At 34.3% G+C, this 19442-nt stretch overlaps 1 protein-coding gene across 7 annotated transcripts in view; it reads right to left on the reverse strand.

Moving 5' to 3' along the window:
• LOC134283824 (eyes absent homolog 1-like) overlaps nt 1-19442 on the reverse strand; it is a 60401-nt gene that overhangs the window by 4686 nt on the left and 36273 nt on the right. For 3 of the 7 annotated variants that reach the window (XM_062766318.1, XM_062766313.1, XM_062766314.1), the window contains 12 exons: nt 16250-16389; nt 14540-14671; nt 13855-13926; nt 13536-13587; nt 13216-13355; nt 12199-12273; nt 11803-11873; nt 9067-9190; nt 6957-7031; nt 5932-5994; nt 5392-5555; nt 2144-2233 (listed from right to left, as the gene is read on the reverse strand). In XM_062766318.1, the coding sequence (XP_062622302.1) occupies nt 2144-2233; nt 5392-5555; nt 5932-5994; nt 6957-7031; nt 9067-9190; nt 11803-11873; nt 12199-12273; nt 13216-13355; nt 13536-13587; nt 13855-13926; nt 14540-14671; nt 16250-16389 (1198 nt within the window). Of the gene's footprint in view, nt 1-2143; nt 2234-5391; nt 5556-5931; nt 5995-6956; nt 7032-9066; nt 9191-11802; nt 11874-12198; nt 12274-13215; nt 13356-13535; nt 13588-13854; nt 13927-14539; nt 14672-16249; nt 16390-18002; nt 18156-19442 lie in introns of those variants that run through there. The other 4 variants (XM_062766319.1, XM_062766315.1, XM_062766320.1 and 1 more) reach the window with 3 other exon arrangements.

A 19442-nucleotide genomic window follows, 5' to 3' on the forward strand; every position in this document is an offset into this window, starting at 1 on the left:
AAAACCCAAATCTCATCATTTTTTCCTTTATTGAATCTGATTTGCCAAAGGCTAAACACTAGAGAATTACAATTGGTCATGATCTTTCATTCTTAACCAATTTCTTGCTTCTTTGAAGAAATCCCCCTTTTTCCCTTTACAATAAAGACTGCCATGGATCAGGAATTGGTTTGGAAATAAGCAATTTAGTCAAATTATTCTAGCCTTGGTACACAACAGGTAAACAGCCAATTAATCCTGTGTCAAAAAAGGGGTGGAATAACTTTTCCAAAAGTAAATGCCGTGACACTTCTTTAAAATACATATTTCCTAGATAAGATGTGAAATTTTTTCCCAGCCAACTTTGTTTATTTTAATTAACATAAATTTCCACTGTTTCCTAGTTTTAATATTCCAGAAGTTATAGGGCCCAGCAGAAAATAAATATCTTGGCTTGCTTCACAATACAGCTGTCAATGCTAACTATTAAAATGCCAGTTGTGATGGCAAGGGGATGTTGATTTTCAATGAATTTATCTGCCCCTTAAATAAAACAAACTTGCTGAAGTGGAAGAGGTAAATGAAGTGGGGACCATGCCGTCAATAAACATGTTTGGATATGGTAGCTATGTCAACACAACTTCTATCATGTCTCGGAGCTGGGGGCTAAACCTACTTGTCAAAATTAAAAGAGGAACCATCTGTATCTAAAATTTCAGGAAAAATCACTACAGAACCCATCTGTGTACATCCCCTCCACATAACATCAATTGACAAAAAAGGGTTAAGCCACCTTAATTAAGCTTGTTGTGGACCTACTAGCATCTATTAACCAAAAGGGTTCAGCCACCTTAAGCTTGGTGTGGACCTGCTATAGCAGAGTCTTGTGTGCGTTTTTGATGTAACAAGTTTTGACTAATGGAATCTGGTCTCCCTAGACCCTGAGCTCTTCCCATTTACTGACAACCTACTTCCTAAGTCAATATTACAACCCCCAGCAGGGCACCGCTCTCTCTAAGTAGGAATCAGATTCTATCAACTCAAACATAGGTCAACCACTGCAGAAAATGCCAAAGGCTCCCTGGAGTCTTGGACTATTAATTGTATCCAATGGGAGCAGACTGTGACAGATTTCAGCTGTAGATTGGTTAGTGTCACTTCTGAATTAGATCTGACTGAATGGCTACAGGATTGGGATGGTCAGGGACGTAAGGGGCCTTCATGTCACCCTGACACATACCAGAACTTATACTGTCAATTTGTTTATTAAATTTTTCCAATCTATACTTATAAAGCTGGTAACCACTTGTACCAGAATGAAGATCAAAGACATCTGTGCAGTGTCACGTAGGTCATATCCAAACAAAATGTTCACTCCACAAACACTGCATTTTTAAACCCTTGAATAGATTTTTCATTTGGCATATTTGCACAGTATTTTTAGATACATAGTCATCTAGTGACTCGATATGGGGTGATATTTGGTCAAAGTTACTATTTAAAGCCTGATTTGAAACCCTCTAAAAATCTCATCCTGAATGATTATTTAATGAATTTACCCCAAACATATTTCTTTCAAAGAAGTGACTTAGTCCATGTTTATCCCCATATGTGTATGATTAGGCCCCAAGACCGACTTCAGTCAAAATTGCAAAAATTATTTCAAATATCTTTTTATTTGAAAACGAATGTATAATAGAAGTTTATATGATACTGTAAATCACTGAATTTTCGCGACACCTTATTTTCGCGAGATAGTCTTTGACCCTTGATTAGCGAGACAAATTTTTCATGAATTGTGGTTATCGCTCCATATAATCTTAAGGAATACTATTATACGCGAGAATTAAATTTTCGCGAGCACACTGTCTCGCGTAATTACGCGAAAATAAAGTTCTCGCGAATAAAAAGTGATTTACAGTATTTATATGAAACCAAATACTGAAAATTTTGGTTAACTTTCAAAATTATTTCTCATGGCATAATAATTAAAAATTTTGACTTAGGTCTGTCCTGAGTGCTGTATTAAATAATTGTCAGCACAGAGGAAAATTTTTGAAACATGTTTGCTTTGCAATGCAATTCAAAAGTTAAATGTATATATTTTCAGGACAAGATAATGGATATAGAATTATCAATGCAATATATTTAAATTATCCTTTACCTCTAGATCATTGAAAAATAGATGAGAATCGGCCAGGTTGAAGATCATTTCCTCCATTCGCACCCCTAGTGACACAGAGGAATGATATTCCTGCAAGGAAAAATAAACACATACATGAGACAATATCTGATGGAGATAATCCTATTAGGGCCCACTAACTGCCTCTTTAGAAGCTACTTGTAGCTTTAATTATCTTACATTAAGACTTGTTCAATTATCAGAAGATTGATGCTGGGGAGTTCTTCCACATGTCACAGATGATTGGATCTAAAGCCAAACTAGTTTAACCTGTCAGTTCACAGAGATTCCCAGCCCTACTCAAGGGGTCAACTTTCTTTTCGGTAAACCACATATCTCTAAAGAATTGCTATGGTTACCCATTGTTTAGCTTTTTTTTAAAAAAAAAAAGAACTTTCATAAATCTTTGACAATTAATTATCTGGAACATCAGGGGGGAAAACATCCATTACAAAAAAAAAGAGAGTTAGGGAAAACTAAAGGAATCTATTATTTTTTTCTTTTGCTTTGACAGATTCTCGTTATAATATGAGGACTCCTAGATTTCAATTATCTGGGAAGCCCCTGGGCTTTCCTGTCAAATTTAGCCAGAGTTACTTCTGTGGGTTTCTGTGAATTCCTCCTTAATTATCAATTACATGTTGCCTTGACAGGTCAGGCTTGAGACCTCAGTAGAGGATTGGCCAACTTCCATTGGACTCCTACTTCTCTCTGCTCACATGTTTTTTAAACATCCACTAATTACTAGTCAAATATTAAGTAACAGGATTTTGAAATCCGCACATCAAACGAAGCTTACAATGGTGAATTTCATTGATGTTTTCAGCCAAATCGATCACTCTAATCGGTCAAGAGCAGACCCTTGAAGACTATGGTACAATTTTTATTTTTTCTCCGTTTTTTTCTGTATGTCAAACCTGTTTCACAAGTATGTGGGAAAGTGTACTTTAAATTAAAGCAACAGTCAACAAATAGCCAGATATTTATTCAGATGTTAAAAGAAACCAAACAACTGAACAGTAATCTGTGTGCATAACTTTGACAAGGACTGACAATCAGTGAAGAATATTGAACTCTTAAGTTTTATTTTTCAATCAAAGCATAAAACACGGTACACACCCAAGAACAGAGAGTAATTAAACTGGGGAAAAAAGCTCTTCTACACAGTACATCGAACTTGTACGCCATCTTCCTTCACAATCCGGTACAAGCAATGGTCATACTACACATCCAATTGGTCAGACCCATTCAGGAAAGTCCTTTTTATTTTATGGCTAGAATGAGCTATATACAATGATTACTATTGGACAAACTGCCAACGACAAATTCCTAATCAAGTTGGGATAAAAGCTTTTCACCACCAACAATACTAAATGTTATCTTTTGATGTGTAAAAGATTTTATCTGGAGACCATCTATTTTCATTGTGAAGGCCAATATTTCTAAGGGAAGTGCATTTTGGTAGATTGTTTCTCGTTGTGAATAAAAAGCACTTTCAGTCATTATACAGTTAATGAAAAGAAAACCATCCTGACACAAAATATCAATGTGTCCCTTGCACAGGATGCACCACATTGTCTTCGTAACAGCTGTCACAAATCATCCGCGGGAAGACATTACCCAAGGTCTCCCCGATCCGCGGCCCTATTGTACAACTAATGCACCAGTCAACAGAATATGTCGTAAACCATGTACATATATCTCGCGATGTGTATTGACCAAAAATAAATTTGTCCCCACAGAACAATAGCCGTATGACAGGAAAGAAATAGGTTTTCGATGTCAAATGTTAACAGAAATCTGCAATTTCATCTGGAAATAGTCTGATAAGCTCCCGAGACATGTTTGAAAACATCCACTTCTCGAAAAACTGTTTTTTCTCACTTATAGAAAACAACTCATGTCTGATGATTAATGGGATAACTATCTTATTAATTTTGTTTCTAGTGTTGCCAGAGTGAAGGGGGGAAAAATCACTCGGGTTTTTGAGAGCTTGAAACACTTTTAAGTGACAGCTAAAAACCGGCTAATACCCTCCAATAACAAGGTATTGGCACTCGGAAAGACTCGGGACAGCTGCTAGAGATCAGGAAAGGCTGCATAAACTTACAGGGAACTCCTGTTTATTTATCAAAGATCAGCAGATACAATACTGCGGCAGCATATGGAGCAATGAGATTTCAGCGAGGACAGAAGCCGAAAAGACAAAACATCAGGTTGCCCTTATTTCAGTACCAGCATCTGAGGAAAACTCTCAATGACTGAAAACAAGAGATAATTATGCACACTCTAACGTACATTTTTACTCCCTGAATCTTTTTTTTTTTTTTTGCTGGTAGAATTCATAAACTATACTGTCAGATACATATCACTGGAGAATGTCGAGAATATTTCTCCTAGAAAATGATGAATATCAGTAAAAGCGTGGGAAATTGTCATTCAACACATGTTAGAAAAAACGCAAAGAAGAATGGGATCTGGATGCAATAATCCTTGCTGGATTTTTTTAAAACACTTCAACTGATACAGAGATTTACTGGTATTTTTTCCCCCTTTTTTCTAATCCTTTATCTGTTCTATAAAACAATTACTTCATTCATTAAAGTCATGATGTAGTATGACATGAAATCTACAGATTCTTCATTGGAATGTCTACTGGCCAATATAAAAAAAAATAACTGATTTCATAATTGCTTACTCGTCAGTAAAACGGCAGCTATCTAAACAGGGGACTCTGTTGGCATAACAAAATCTTTTTTTTTTCTGTAAGCCTCATTTACCAGGATAATCAAGGATATGAATGTTTCCAAGTCCAATGGCTTGTTCTACAAAGGGGAGTATTGGAATAAAAACAGAAGAATCTCTGTCCTTTGTAACAGATGGTTCAGCAGCGCTGGCTTCCTAGCCAAGTTAAAAACGGCAAACAAAGCAGCGGTTCGCTGCACCTAATTCTACCTAATTTCTAAACAGTCTCTCATGGCAACTAGGTTTAAACAATATAAACACACACATTAAGATAATCCTGATTGGCCCAATCAAGGACAAATCATTTGGAAATAAATTTTTTGTGAAACGCTTTCAGAATTTTTTGTGTTTTGAAATGCCAGGTAGTTCCTATTTCTGGAAGTAAATTTTGGGGGCTCTACAAACAAACATTCAAACGAACTGAATTTTATCAAACAAACAGAGCATAGAGGTGGATGTCAAATAAAGCAACAAAATGTACATACCTTTCCATATCTTTGTGCATATGTTCCTGTGAGCAGTGAATGAAATATGATGATTGTTTCATCTAAATCCCACACAAACACCCGTTCTAAGTCAGACTCTGGTCCCGGGGAGGCTGTCGTTCGACCACTTCGACTGGCCGTGCTTCTATTGCGACTGCTGCGTTCTGTGTAAAAATGATGAAAAAAATTACTTATGTATTCAATCAATTAATTTTATTTAATTTTCCAATACTTATATCCAAATTTATGAAAATAAAAAATTTTCACATTATTTTACAGTTTATCTTTCTATGTTTTTATTATTTGAATTGCAGTCTCAAAAGATTCATGGTCAATATCACTTCCTAAACTTGACAATATTTTAAATTTGCCAATGCATATAAAATACAAAATGACCTTTTTGAGCAATTTTTTTTTTTACAAATGGTTAATTAAGCAGGTGCTCTATGTTAATCAATCTAAATTTTTCCAAGAAAAATTCTACAAATAAATTTGATACATATAGTTAAGTCCTTAAACTTTGATGTGGTAGTGACTTACTAGAGGATGTGTTGTCTCTCATACCAGGGGGTGAGGGTGAGGGGTTTATACTGGGGAACGTCTCTGAAAGAACAAAAATCAGAGCATGCAATGACCTTGTCTTAGGTAACACTAGCGCTATATAAATGTAAGAATTTCATGACTTCAACAGATATTTCATGTTAGCTATGGCAGTCATCATAGGCACATTTTCACACCCACTGTACGGAAAAAAACAATAAATTGAATCTGTTACTGTTTGGTATTTTGATTGCAAGCATGATGAAACTGTGTGCATTATGTTAGATGTTGGAATTCTGCCTCTGCCAGAAACCAGAGACACGCAGGCAAGATAAAAGCTTTTAACATCCCCAATGCAGGTGATGAAATCTGCATAATTTCAAAATTTGTTACACTATAAATCCTTCCACAAAATGAGCCACTTACAAGACAAGACAGATAAACAGAGCAGTTGAAGGACCACAAAAGACAAAAGGATGCCAACGACAAATCACAATTGTGATACAACAGCATTTTAGAGCATAAATTTTTTTTTTTTTTACAGGGAGCAGAATTCATTAAAATCTTTGTCAACTGCACTTAAGTTGTAAATTTTAAAAAATGCCAGTTCCGAGACATCGCAAAAAAATCTACAGGCTGGGTATAATGTAAACAATGAAGTGTGAGGGCTAATCACAATGGTGGGCGAGGAGGAATTAAAGGTCTTACTACAGATAAATCAACTCCACCGACTTCCACCCCAACTTATATGGCTGCGCTAGTACCCGCGGTTACAGGTTACTGTTATTTATGACAGTGCGGTCAGAGGTGGATCCCCCTCACTGCCCCCAAACAAAACCATGGTGGGGGAATTGTTTCACTGCCTGTTTGAAGTAAACGCACTGATAGGTGGGTGCTTTATACTGAAACACACACACACACACAGTAAAAATAACATTCAGATGCAAACAACACTTTGACATACGGGGGGACATGTGCCCTTTTTTTAGCATGCCTTGGGGGGTAACATCACACCAGATACTTACCGGCCTGGGGGGTTACTTTTGGACTTATATGTCCACTTCCCACTAAACAGGAAGTGACATCAGATTGCTGATTCCCTTTAACAAGAGCACAAAGTTTTTGTCACTTTATAACTCTCCCAACAAAAATAAAGATTTTTTTTTTCAAAACTAAGTCATCATTCACCTTAGCCTTACTTAGAATGTTTAAATGAAATTCACACCTCACATATTCCCTCTAAATAATTATCAATTGTGAAATCTTTAGCATGCTAGTGCTATTTTGAAACACAGCGACAAAATTCTCTAACTTTACACATTTCATTATCAAAAAATTTCATCAGTGGAAAAAACCCGTAACATTAAGAATAGAGTATCATTTATCTAAATCTCAACAGATTGAATTTGCTTAAAATACTGATACAAGAAAAAAATGATAATTCGGATATCATTCTTCGGACGAGTCATAAATCAAACGATATGCCACAATATTAAAAAAGAAACTGGAATTAATTCACACCTGCTGATGCTAAAATCTGTCTTATCACCTAGATTTATCTACTAAACACACATCTATAATGATGTTTAATTTAAGTTTCACACAGAACGCTAAAGCCTGGTCCTGCGGTCACATTCATCATGGCTGACAATAGCTTGGGGACTCGACAGGCTACAGATTGGTACTATTGTCGGGGGCCCGTCACCTGTGAGCCTATTGTCTGCTGACAAAACAAGGACATGTCGGGACCCTCAGTTGACGATTCTACCTGATTTACCCCGGCTATAACGTCAAGGTACACCCCGTAACAGGACTGGGGGTATCTGCCCGGCCTTTAATTTGGATTTCAGATTACCGCATTTTTGCTTACTTTCAGTAATGTGTATTTCTATTTTGTAAAGAGTAGGTGTGGAAGATATGTCAAAAGTCTTCTTGTGTTGAAACACAAGTACAGCAAGCATTCACATTGTTATTGAGTTCCTTGGACAGCTTATGGCTTTCTTTCAATTAAAATTTTTTTTTAATATATTTTTTCAAAATTCTTACTTAACAGACATGTATCCCTGAGGAGCAAGAATAAATAAGTCACTTTTTAAAGTTTTAATCTGGAAAATCCCCAAAAGGCCAACTCAAAGTCGGTGAAAATATATAATAGTTTAGTTCTATATTTTTTCATGACTTGTCCACATCCAATGTTTAAGAATTCAAAATTCAGTGCAGATCATCAGAGTTCTAAATCCAGTGGGAACCATTGATATAACATAAAATTAAGACTGACTGTTAAAATATTTAGAATTCCCTCTCCTAGCTTTTAACATAAATCAACAAGATTCAATTATTGGTCAATAAAACATGAACAAATAATATTTACAGCAAAAATTTGCCATTCATTTTCCAAACAATAAACTTGTCATCAGATTGCTGAAATAATAACAGCCGTTTTTTCAATCAATAGTGTGGCCATCTACTTCTAATAAATAATTTGTATTTTATTCCATTTTCATATAAAGGCAAATCATGAAAGACTCCCGAAAAAAAAAAAGAATTAACCTTATAAGGACGTCTTTTACATGATCTGGAGTTCAGATAAACAGAGTTAGATACACATCTAAACAAAAATTTTCGAGTTGACAATGAAGGTCTCCATATTCCACGTTAGTCCCTGTGGATCGCGCGGAGAAGTGCGGATCAATTATTGCTCTCCCTCCTGTACGTAATCCTAGTTTCTAATTACAGTTGATGCAATGCAACTGTTGTTATTAATGGTGTTCATGAAAGAAATGGACTCATTTTAATGAATTTCTGCAAAACACAGTCACAGCTCAATTAATTCAAAATGTCATAATTATCAATGAACACTTAATTATTTGAGGGTGTGTCCCATAACTTTAAATCAGGGATTCCTTAGGGAAATGTACATCATGATAGGGTGTGTATCTTCACTTCATTAAAATTAATGCCACTTTTTTCATTAGACAAACCAGACATTAGAACCTGTAATCTTTTCAAGTACAAGAAAGTTTTCGTTACTAGAATTTTGTCAAAGTATCAGTGGGAAACTACATGAATGCATGCAGTCTTGCTTTAGTTTGTGTTTGTGTTTTCTTTTTATACCTAGCTGTGCGGTGTACTCACCGGTTGCGGTGTGTGGTACATCCACTAACTGGTAGGTCTGTGTGGTGGGTGGTACCACCGTGGAATTGGTTGGGACTCCAGAATAAAAATAACCAGGGTATCCCGGGTAGTTATATTCCAAAGGCTGCAAGAACAAAAATATGACAATTTGAAACTATAAAATCTTTTATTTAACATTTATTTTATCAGAAAGTGAAAAATACTTTGGGAGGGGAGGGGAATAAATGCTTAAAGCGCCTCTTTTTTTTTTAACCTTGATTAATTTTAGTCCACGATTTAGCAGTAAGATTATGTCATATTCAGATTTTACTAAATGCCCTCGTTTATTTGCCAATTCATGATAAAACTGATAAATTTTCAGATTCATTTAACAACAATCCATAGTATTTAAAATTCACTCCCATCAATGAAGTGTTAGTGCAGATTTTCAATTAATTCAGAGATTTAATGCATATTTTCTAATTTACATACTCTGGAAGAAGATTTATGCGCACAGGGGCCGATTTGATAAAGGGCAAATTGAAAAATACTTGGATTGTGTGAGTTTTAGGCTCCTTAAATATGGGTTTTATCTATTAACAATGTCAATAAAATTTACTGCAGAATAGCTTTTTCATAATGTAAAATAAACACTGATGAAAATAGAATGGAGAGATTTGAAAGATAAAATTCAGTCACATTGATATTATGCTAAACCTAAAACTTGGCATTTGACAACTTATATGTTTTTGCATAAAATTTATTGTGTTTGAATTTACGTATCTCATTTTATGATTATCTGGAATCATGAACATCACCATTTTATTCATCAGAGCTGACACTAAAAAACCCACTGTACAATGGACACAGGTGTGATTTGCATTTTAATGCCATACCCATGAAATTGTCACCTTAATTTATGTCTTTTTTCACTATTTCATCCCCAGCCCAGCCAATCCAAACACCGCGTTTTTGTAATCCTCGTAAAATTTATAAGGAATTTCAAATCAGATAAAGCGAGTTTAAATTTGGAAATTATTCATTAAAGGTGCCATCGTAGACTATAGTTTGACAGTGGCTACATCCTTCATGACAAAGTGATTTTTTTTTCGAGACAATTTTTAAAATCAAATTGAGAAAGAAAAACAAATTAATTTATAATTCAGAACTTTCTTAACTGCTAAGATAGTTAAGTAAAAAAAGTTTTCTTTTCTCATTGGATTTTGATGTTAATCACATTGAACCTCAAAAGAATGTTTTGAGAAATGGTGTGAATATTTCAACAATCGGAAATGCGACTCCTTTTACTTGAGGGGGTTAGAGCTACTGGTACCCGAGAGTTCCCAATCTTCCGAATGTCAAGCCCAATCAATCCGATTTCTAAACACCCGGGTAGAAAAGACAGACACTATTATTTATTCTCAAACAACTGATGCCTACTATATCCAAGTCTGAGAGAATTTTAATTATTTTTGCCTTGGATTAATTTCTAGTTATTGGCAAAAAAAGAGAGAGGAAATATCTGTTTTTATATTGTTTTTAAAAATCAAATTATTTTTTCAATGTAAGTTTCTCAGGTCTTGTACAAAATTTAATTAAATCCTAATATAAGTTTAGTGGTTTGGTTGCTGCAGTAAAGTGCCCTGTATAGTTTGAAATAGTAATTTTTCTTCCTAGAACTACTTAAAATATGCCTAGAAGCATTCCCCATAATTATTACAAATAGATTTGATATAATTAGTCTAAATTTATTGCTTCTGAGCAAAGTAATGACTTTCCAAATTTAATTTTCTTTACAACCATTTTCTGAAGCCCACAAGACATACTCTTGTTTTATTTGCAATATACAAAATACAACCAGAATTATCTAAGGGCAATATTTACCATTTTCTTTTCAGATTTATCAACTATTGCAAGTCTTGTTGTTTGGTTGTTTTTTTTTTTTTGTTTTTTTTGACTGAAATAAATCTGTGCATTTTGTAACATGTGGACTAAAACTATAATTACATCCCCCATGTTTTAATTTTATCAACCATTCCTTTCATTCTTTGCATTCAAAATATTGATCAAATCTATTTCGCCTCAACACACTTGTTACAACTTGTTGGATAAAATACTATTATTTTATGTAATAAAAATCTCTCTCTGGCATTCTATGTCATAGATGTTAACATATGGTACACTACATGAAACAGCTTTGTGAAATAAAAACTATTTTATATTTCTCTAACAGCATTTCACACCCACTAGAAAACGGCAAACTGATATGGACAATTCTGTATCTTTTTCTTTTACACAAATAGATCTGCTGTATCTAACAGTTTACTAATGCAAAGAGGCTTTTTTATGTATTGCTATCTACCCACAATATGTGACACTTTTTATGAAAAAATGTAAACAACATACCGTTTGTTATCATTGTTAATAAATCGGCTAATAAAACAGATATAAATTTATTTATTCATGATTGATGCTTTTTGGTTTGCTTTTTGTATTTTTTTCCTTTGCAATGATTTTATAAATAATATGAAACATTGTGCATTTAGTACCAAACAAAATTAATCAACATACTTCTATAATTAAACAAGCTGAATGCTGTCTTAGCAAGAAACATGAGCCCTTACCCTCAAAACCTGAGTAAGCATTATTTTCCAGATTTACTTTAACATCTGACTTTTATAGACAGTATTCGTATTTATTTCTTAATGAGTTTCATTTTTTGTTTTACATCTGAGAGAACAAAAATTCAGTCTTTACCTGTTGTGCTGAAGAATTAGATGATGGGTTACTGGCAGGATTAGCACTAGGAAAGGGCACTTGTGTGGAGTCTGCAATAACAAATCAAATTTAAAAGATTAGTTACACCATGTTGAATAGACACATACTAGGAAAAATACGAATTTGATTTTTTAAAATATAATTTTATCATTAATTGTCAAATTTCTTGAAAGAGTTTTTATTCATTCAAAAATAATTTTAAATTTACATGAAGGTATATAAGGTGAATGATAATGTGTCTGAATAAAACTTTGCTATTACAAGGAAAAATATTCTAACGAAATGTTTAACCCAGTTTCAATTCTTGAAAAAAAAACTATCCTATGTTGTTTATTTCCTGGGTGACACGTGATAAATGGATACAGCTGTACTTACACATGTACTGGGCCTGACTGTAGCTGGAGGAAGGATAAAAACCGGTGGTACCCTGTGCCACTTGTGTTTTTTTCACTACACAAAATAATAAAATAAAAATAAATACTTAATTAAAAATTTCTCATCCCGCACCCCCCAAAAATAATAAATTAAAAAAATATATATGAATAAAAATGCTCAAGATTTTGGGTGTGTTGTCACTTGATTGGCATTAACATATTTTTATGCAGTGTGATGGAGATCTGCCCCCCCCATAAACCTGTGTCTGGTCTGTTAACACAGCCCAGAGACAGAGTCCGATGAATATCTTCCCCAATGTTAGGCATGCAAATTAAGTGATAACATCTTATAGCACCATTTCATGCTTTTCTGATTTCCAATAATCCAATAATTTCCAAGTTAACTGATAGCACATCATTAATAAAGCAAAGATTTACAATATGTTCCCCCCTTTCAATGTATAAAATGCATGCGAAATGCTTGCTGTCAATAAATTTCTCGTAGACTACACATGGTTTTCATCAGGAGCCGAAAATCAGATGGGGGAGAAATGTAAGTTAAAGAAACTTATAAATCAATTTAAAGTCAATCAAATATACAGATCCTGCCCCATCAATAACACTGTTTATTGTTTACGAGGTTATTTGGACAGTGAAGCACAACTGGATAGGTAATAAAGTGAGCACCTGCTAGAAAGAGAAAGAGGGAGAAAAAACAAGTCTTTAATTGCTTGTATCCCCCCTTTTCTATATCATCAAAAATAATTTTGTTTGCTTGAATGTTGTATAATACCAATTTTCTGTAACACCTTTTTTTTGAGATAGTTATACTTGGCATTAATAATTGAGATTTGTTTTAAAAAATCTATATTAATACAAATGTACTTGAGAATGAACATTTTATGAGCAGAAAGTCACCCATGAAGTTTTCAATAAAAAATGATTTACAGTAATTTTTTTTTATTTGAAAGCCATGTGCCTTGGGCTGACATTAAGATGAGAAGTACAGTTGACTTACGATCCTGAGGGTTGTACATGAGGGGATATCCCCCCTGCTGCTGGTAACTGAAGCCCGGTTGGAGGCCGGAGAATTGAGAGTACGCTGTGTTCATCTCGGAAGCTGATGTCCTAGACACCGCAGCACTAGGGGAACTGTTGCTATAACAATGGAATGTTGATTACAATTAATTTTTTAAATGTGTTATACATTTTACAGTTACGGTAAATTAACTTTTTTTATAAATGAAATATTAATAGTTTTCAAAATAATTTTATTTTTTAATTGCTATCTTTTTTTCATTGTGTTTTATTTTAATCTTCATTAATTGTTATGTTTACCTATTATAGAATGATGTGAGTGTTGTGTCCAGCCCAACTTCACTGTTGGATCCTACAAAAGCCAACAGAGAAACAATCAATTCAAACTAATCTCTATGGTTACAGTACAGTATAGCTGTTCTGTGTCAGGGTAATTGCATGTGAAAACTCCCCACTGCCTGCTCTATGTGAACTTGTCAAGTCCTACACTTGTCAGGGCAAACATTTCCTAACTTTTTCCCCTTAAAGTTTTCACTCATAATAAAAAGCTCCATTCTTTTCTAGTTCAAATGACCACGATGAACTTGTACATTTTGGCCGTTGGGAAGTGGACCATTACCTGTTAAGTTGTCCAGCGAATCGGTGACGGAAAAATCGACTGGGCTCGTGTCACAATTGGGTTCACTTTTCACTGTGTGTAGAAAATAAAAGTAAAGATATAATCTTTATAGATACAAACAATGATCCCCCTACCCAGATAAACCTCATTAAGTTTTCATAATTGATAGGAAATGAGGCATTTGAATGCGACACATTCCATTATAGGTGGGAATGAATTTAATGCATCACATTAGGAACAGCTATAAGTTGTATTAGTAACTGCCATTAAATCTGTGAAATGTGACCACACACTAACCATTTATACATCCACCTGTACTTATAAATATGCCAAAGAAAAATTCAAATACTGATTTCTGATTCCTAAAAGTGTTTTCCAGGTAATAACAAACAGCTGCTAGTTATCATTTTCAATGTAAAGTTATTTTATGAAAGATTTTTTTTTTAATTTCAAACAAGTGAATTAATGGAATAAGCCATAAAAACTGTTTACTGTTTTCAAAAATTAATGAAAATTTTTAATCAGTATTTTTTTTTTCACCATCATTTTTGTTGTTGATGTTTTCAAACAAACAATAAATCTTTTTTTTTTGGCAATGAAGTTATTGAATTTTTACATCTTTTTTATTATTATCACTTTTTATTTGAATTTCTAACAATCTAAATAATAAAAAGCTAAGTTTTACCTGCTGGAGGGGAGCCAGCTGACATTACCCAACTCTCACTGCTGCTGAAGGTACTGCCATCTGGTGGTGAAGCGAGGGACTCAATACCACCTTCAAAAAAAGTCACAGAGGAACTGTCACCAGTGAACATATCTAAAGGAAAAAAGTGTTTGAAAGAGGAGTTTCACCAAACTTGGACTTCCCTCAAATCGCAAAGGGAATAGACACCTCTGAGACAAGCAAAGTGTGATGGCCATGGATTTTTGGTCTCTCTTAGAGTTGAATGTCAATGTATGATGTAAAAAGGAAGCACGGAACAAAAGAATTCTTGTAACATTGGGTGTTAGAATATCAAACTTGCAACACATTTGCAGACTGGAATCTGGTTACTCTATGGTCACCTACTGATGTACATGATGCTGTCATGGTTGTTTGGTTATAAGTATTGAGTTCTTGTGGTGAATATAGGTTTGCAGATCGAAGCATTATCTAAGGGACAATGGTTTCAAGTTCAAAATGGACAAGGGGACAAATCTATGTATATTAATGATCAAGAAAGGCAATGGATTAGGCAAGTTCTTCATCCAATCCAATTCAAAGCAATGGCTACCGATACATAAATCTTCTATCAGACATCCCTACTGATGACAGAGTACCGTGGCTTATAGCCGGATTTTTGTTCAATGTTTTACTTGATAAAAATAGATGATTACTGAGCTAACAATTAGAATTTATTCCCCAGTCACCGACTATAAAAAAATTACCTGTCATGTCCAACAAATAAAGCTATATATCCCTCTGCTATTGATTGCCTTGTCATCAAAAAGGGATGTTGCAATCTGCTTCAAATTAATTAAACTTTTGCTTTGGTAATAAGCCAGTAAGCAACCAGACACTGTGACTTACAGTGCCTAGAGCCAATAAATTTAGATTTAACATTGCATGGCAAGTTCCCCTTTGCATCAGAACTGGCAGAAAAATATAAAGATGACCTGCCCTGCATACATCTTTAGTCCCCTACCACGGACCTCAGAGAAAATAAAATAAACTAGGGAACGTACAATCAGCCCAAGTTTGCTGAGTGAATACAGTTGAGTAGGAGCTTCTACTTTGTTCTGGGTGGAAATAGGGATGATTAGTATTACAGCTAATCAATTTTTTAAACTATTACAAAATGTCGATATGGAGCTGGGGATAGTGTGCCGGGCGGCCATTGTTTCCACGACAATGTGATGTAGTGTTATGGCAATTGTCAGCTATTGGAAGGCCTCACTTGTGGATGAAACAGCAAACAACAAGCTTTTATTAAAAAGCATTTCATCCCCATTAGTTTGATCATTTACATAATCTCATAGAAGAATGGAACGAAACTAAATTACGTTACGAAGAGTGAGTGCCCAAGACAACACCATAAAGGAGATGACAAAAAATACATATTCCTGTTAATTAGGCTAGCAATTTAATAAGCAATAATTTTACAGATTCTTCTAACTCCTATTACTTATGAGGTGGAAACTGTTACTTATATTGAGATTGTTGTGACTGACTAGGCACTTCAGTCTTAAGTAGCCACTTCCCATTGTAGGATCATTAGAACAGTGAGAGAGTCAAGTGGGTCCACTAATAACAGCAAAATAGCCCCTAAGAACAGCCTGCTTCATTACAAAGCTGTCAAGTGAATGAAAATGATGTCTTCTACAGCCTGAGAAAAATCTGTGAAAATCTACTTACCATCTGAGGTGCCATTGGGGGTTGGGCTCGAGGGAATTCCTACGCTGTCTATGGGAATTTCACCAGGCTCTAAGGGTGAATTTTTATTTCGGTCCAATGTCACCAAGGGGTCCTCAGTCAAACCTTGCAATTCAAGGACCCTAGAAAAAAATAGAACAGTGTATGAAACACTCCAATCTTTCATAAAACTTGCCAAAGAAATTTCCGAATTTTTTTTTTGTATCAAAAACATCTGTGTGAACAGGGATGACCTTCTCCGCACTATTAAAAATTTGAATTCACTCTCATGACCCTGACGGAAATAAATTTTAATCTCTTGCTACAAATGTTCGTTACAGAATAAAAGAATTGATAAATAGTGTGATTAACTTAAAAAAAGAATCAACTCGCTGGTTCAAAACGGTAGAGCACGCAACCCATAATCAATGTCTAAAGACTTTACTGGGCCAAATGTGACCAAGTAAACAATATCTTCACCGATTTTATCACTAAGAATTTCATGCTTCCATTCCGCAACTACCCATGAAACAAAAATTCTTGTGGATACACCATCATTTCTCTTTTTAAAAAAAATTATCACATAAAGGTACTTTAATTTCTTTTTGCAGTCATTCAAACATGACACAAGGCAATGTCTTTCTTTTCTCTGACTGACAATGAATTTATATGTATTATCTGAAAACCACAACAATGGATTAATTCACCCATCTATTCCAAACAGTCAACCTCAATCCTTAAGAAAATATTTGACAAAAAAAATGACTATGCAATAACTTTTGTCAATTAAAATAAACACAGATATATTCTACATAACTCGTAGTATCAAAACACAATTCGGGTATTTCAAATGTACCTATATTTGATGTTTTACGATTTACTTTTCTAAGAATAAAATCACATGACAAGCAAATCCACTGACCCCAATAACATATAAACCAGGAAAAGTTTTAACACATGTTATACAGAGTTACTTAATTTTTTTCCCCCTGTAAAAACCATATTAAATTGTACTTTTTTTTGTTCCTGGCCTTTGTGTTATCGGTATTGATTTGTCTAGGCGAAGGCTGATGTGACAAGTCTATATACAGATTTACTTCACAGCTTAAGTTGGAACAAGCCACATAAAATCACTCAGCTTGCAAATGGACAGTCGTAAAATGATTTGCAGATGAACTGTAGCTAATAAAAGCTGATTCTTGTCTTTCTCTCCGTGAAGAAAATAAACATTTTAACCGAGCTGACATGACTTTTCCTTTGACTTGGTAGTTCATTATGAAGATTATTTAAGACAATCAAAAGATACCCTTGTCAGATCCATTATGTTGGTAAATTTCTCACAATCCTCTACAACATGTCTATGTACTTTTTCAAAATAAACCTACTTTTCAGAACAAATCACATGAAAAGATTCAAAAGAAAAAAAATGTCTGTGATTTAGAGCAAGTGAACCTTACCTTGTACAAAGCTAAAAATAAAAAAAGCCACACACCTCCAGAGTTAAAAAGAATGTAAAAGTCCTCACATTTATTGCCAACATTTGTGGTGTGTTGATCGAGAGAAACACCAAGGGTACTTAAAGACGACACAGCATTCCGCGATGACAGCAGCCAGAAAAAGTGTTAACATTTAACCAAATACACAGACACACAAAAAAGACCAAACATACTCCTGGCGTCACGACAGCTTACCCCGCAAAAAGTCCAAACAGGATAAATACAAGACAAGCCGAATATCCATTAATAGAAATATTTACACAAAACTGATTTCCAAATAGAATTGGGCAACCCCTATCACGGTGGGCCTGAAAGGGAGGGTGGTACAACCCCACACAACTTTCTATCAAAATAACTATCACCGCTTATTTCTCATTGTCCTCCCAATTGGTCTTTAAATCTTGACAAGGAGCAATACATGCATTTCAGGATGCAGGGACGGGGAAAATAAACTTAAGGCTTCCTCTGCCTAATTGTATGAGAACGTGTGAAAATGCTGAAGATAAATATTTTGTTATTGAGAACGTTAGACTTCACAAGAGGCTGTTCTCTAGTGCTTTATACTATAACTCTTCGTTTTTGATCCCCATAGCATCATAGCAGTAGTGGAGCACTTTGTCTGCACATCTTGTGACAGAATCTTTAAATGCTCTACTATAATTTCAGATAATATTACAGGTAAAAATTTTAAGATTATAATTTAAATTAATTACATGTTGATTTATCAATGTTTTCTATGGACTTGCTAGCCTTTAACATGTATAAAATTTGTAAACCTACAATATCAGTTTCCCTTAATTATTTATATACTAAAAATATCATTCAACAAAATATATATTTGCTGCATTTTAAGTAATAACTTCATGCACAGTGTGTTTACTTCTCTAGTTCTTTTCTGGCATCAAGGAAATAGTCATCAGAAATGATCATGGCTGCTGGTTGTGTATATAGGTCATGTTCTGGTCTGGGAGAGGGCTAGACTGACCAGCCCTGACCAGTGGTGACCAGCAGTAGACAGGATGTGTACACCTTGACAGATGTCAGCCCTGTGTATATTGGGGATTACCCCCACCCCTCCTACTCATATATACCCAGGATTATATACACTGCTACTGCAGCTACTCCACACTTCCTACAAGTGACTAATTATGTCAACAATGTAATTTACTTATGTCTGAATTCAAATATTTGTTTCAAATTGAGAGCTATACACTTATATGCTAATATTTATTGACTATATTAACATGAAAAATAATAAATAAACTTAATTAAAAATTTCTAAATTCTGCCATCATGTTTATATGGACTTTAAAATTATTTTTTTTAACCTCAATTAATGCATCTGTAAATTTTATATGAAATAAATCTTTTTTGCTGGATTATCAAAATCAACTTAAAATGACTCTGTTTTAATTAATTTTAGAAATATTTATTTTCAATTATAACTTAACAGATCTACTAAAATGCCTTTCTTTGATAAGAAAATTAATGGAAAAAAATTAGTTTCACTGATGTTTAAAATGATTAAAACAATACAAAAACCTATTTATTTTAACACACTGAATGGTAATGGGAAAAATTTTGTGTATAGACAGTGTTCCCCCTTTTTATTTTGTTAATAGTGCATGTGCTTCTTTACATTTAAAACATTTGTCTCTTCTTTGTGAAAAACAGATGAAAATGCTGATATTTTCCCTCTA

This window comes from Saccostrea cucullata, unplaced genomic scaffold (genome assembly GCF_032062105.1).
Source record: "Saccostrea cucullata isolate Sc308-1 unplaced genomic scaffold, CSIRO_AGI_Scuc_v1 ctg86, whole genome shotgun sequence".
NCBI lineage: Eukaryota > Metazoa > Mollusca > Bivalvia > Ostreida > Ostreidae > Saccostrea > Saccostrea cuccullata.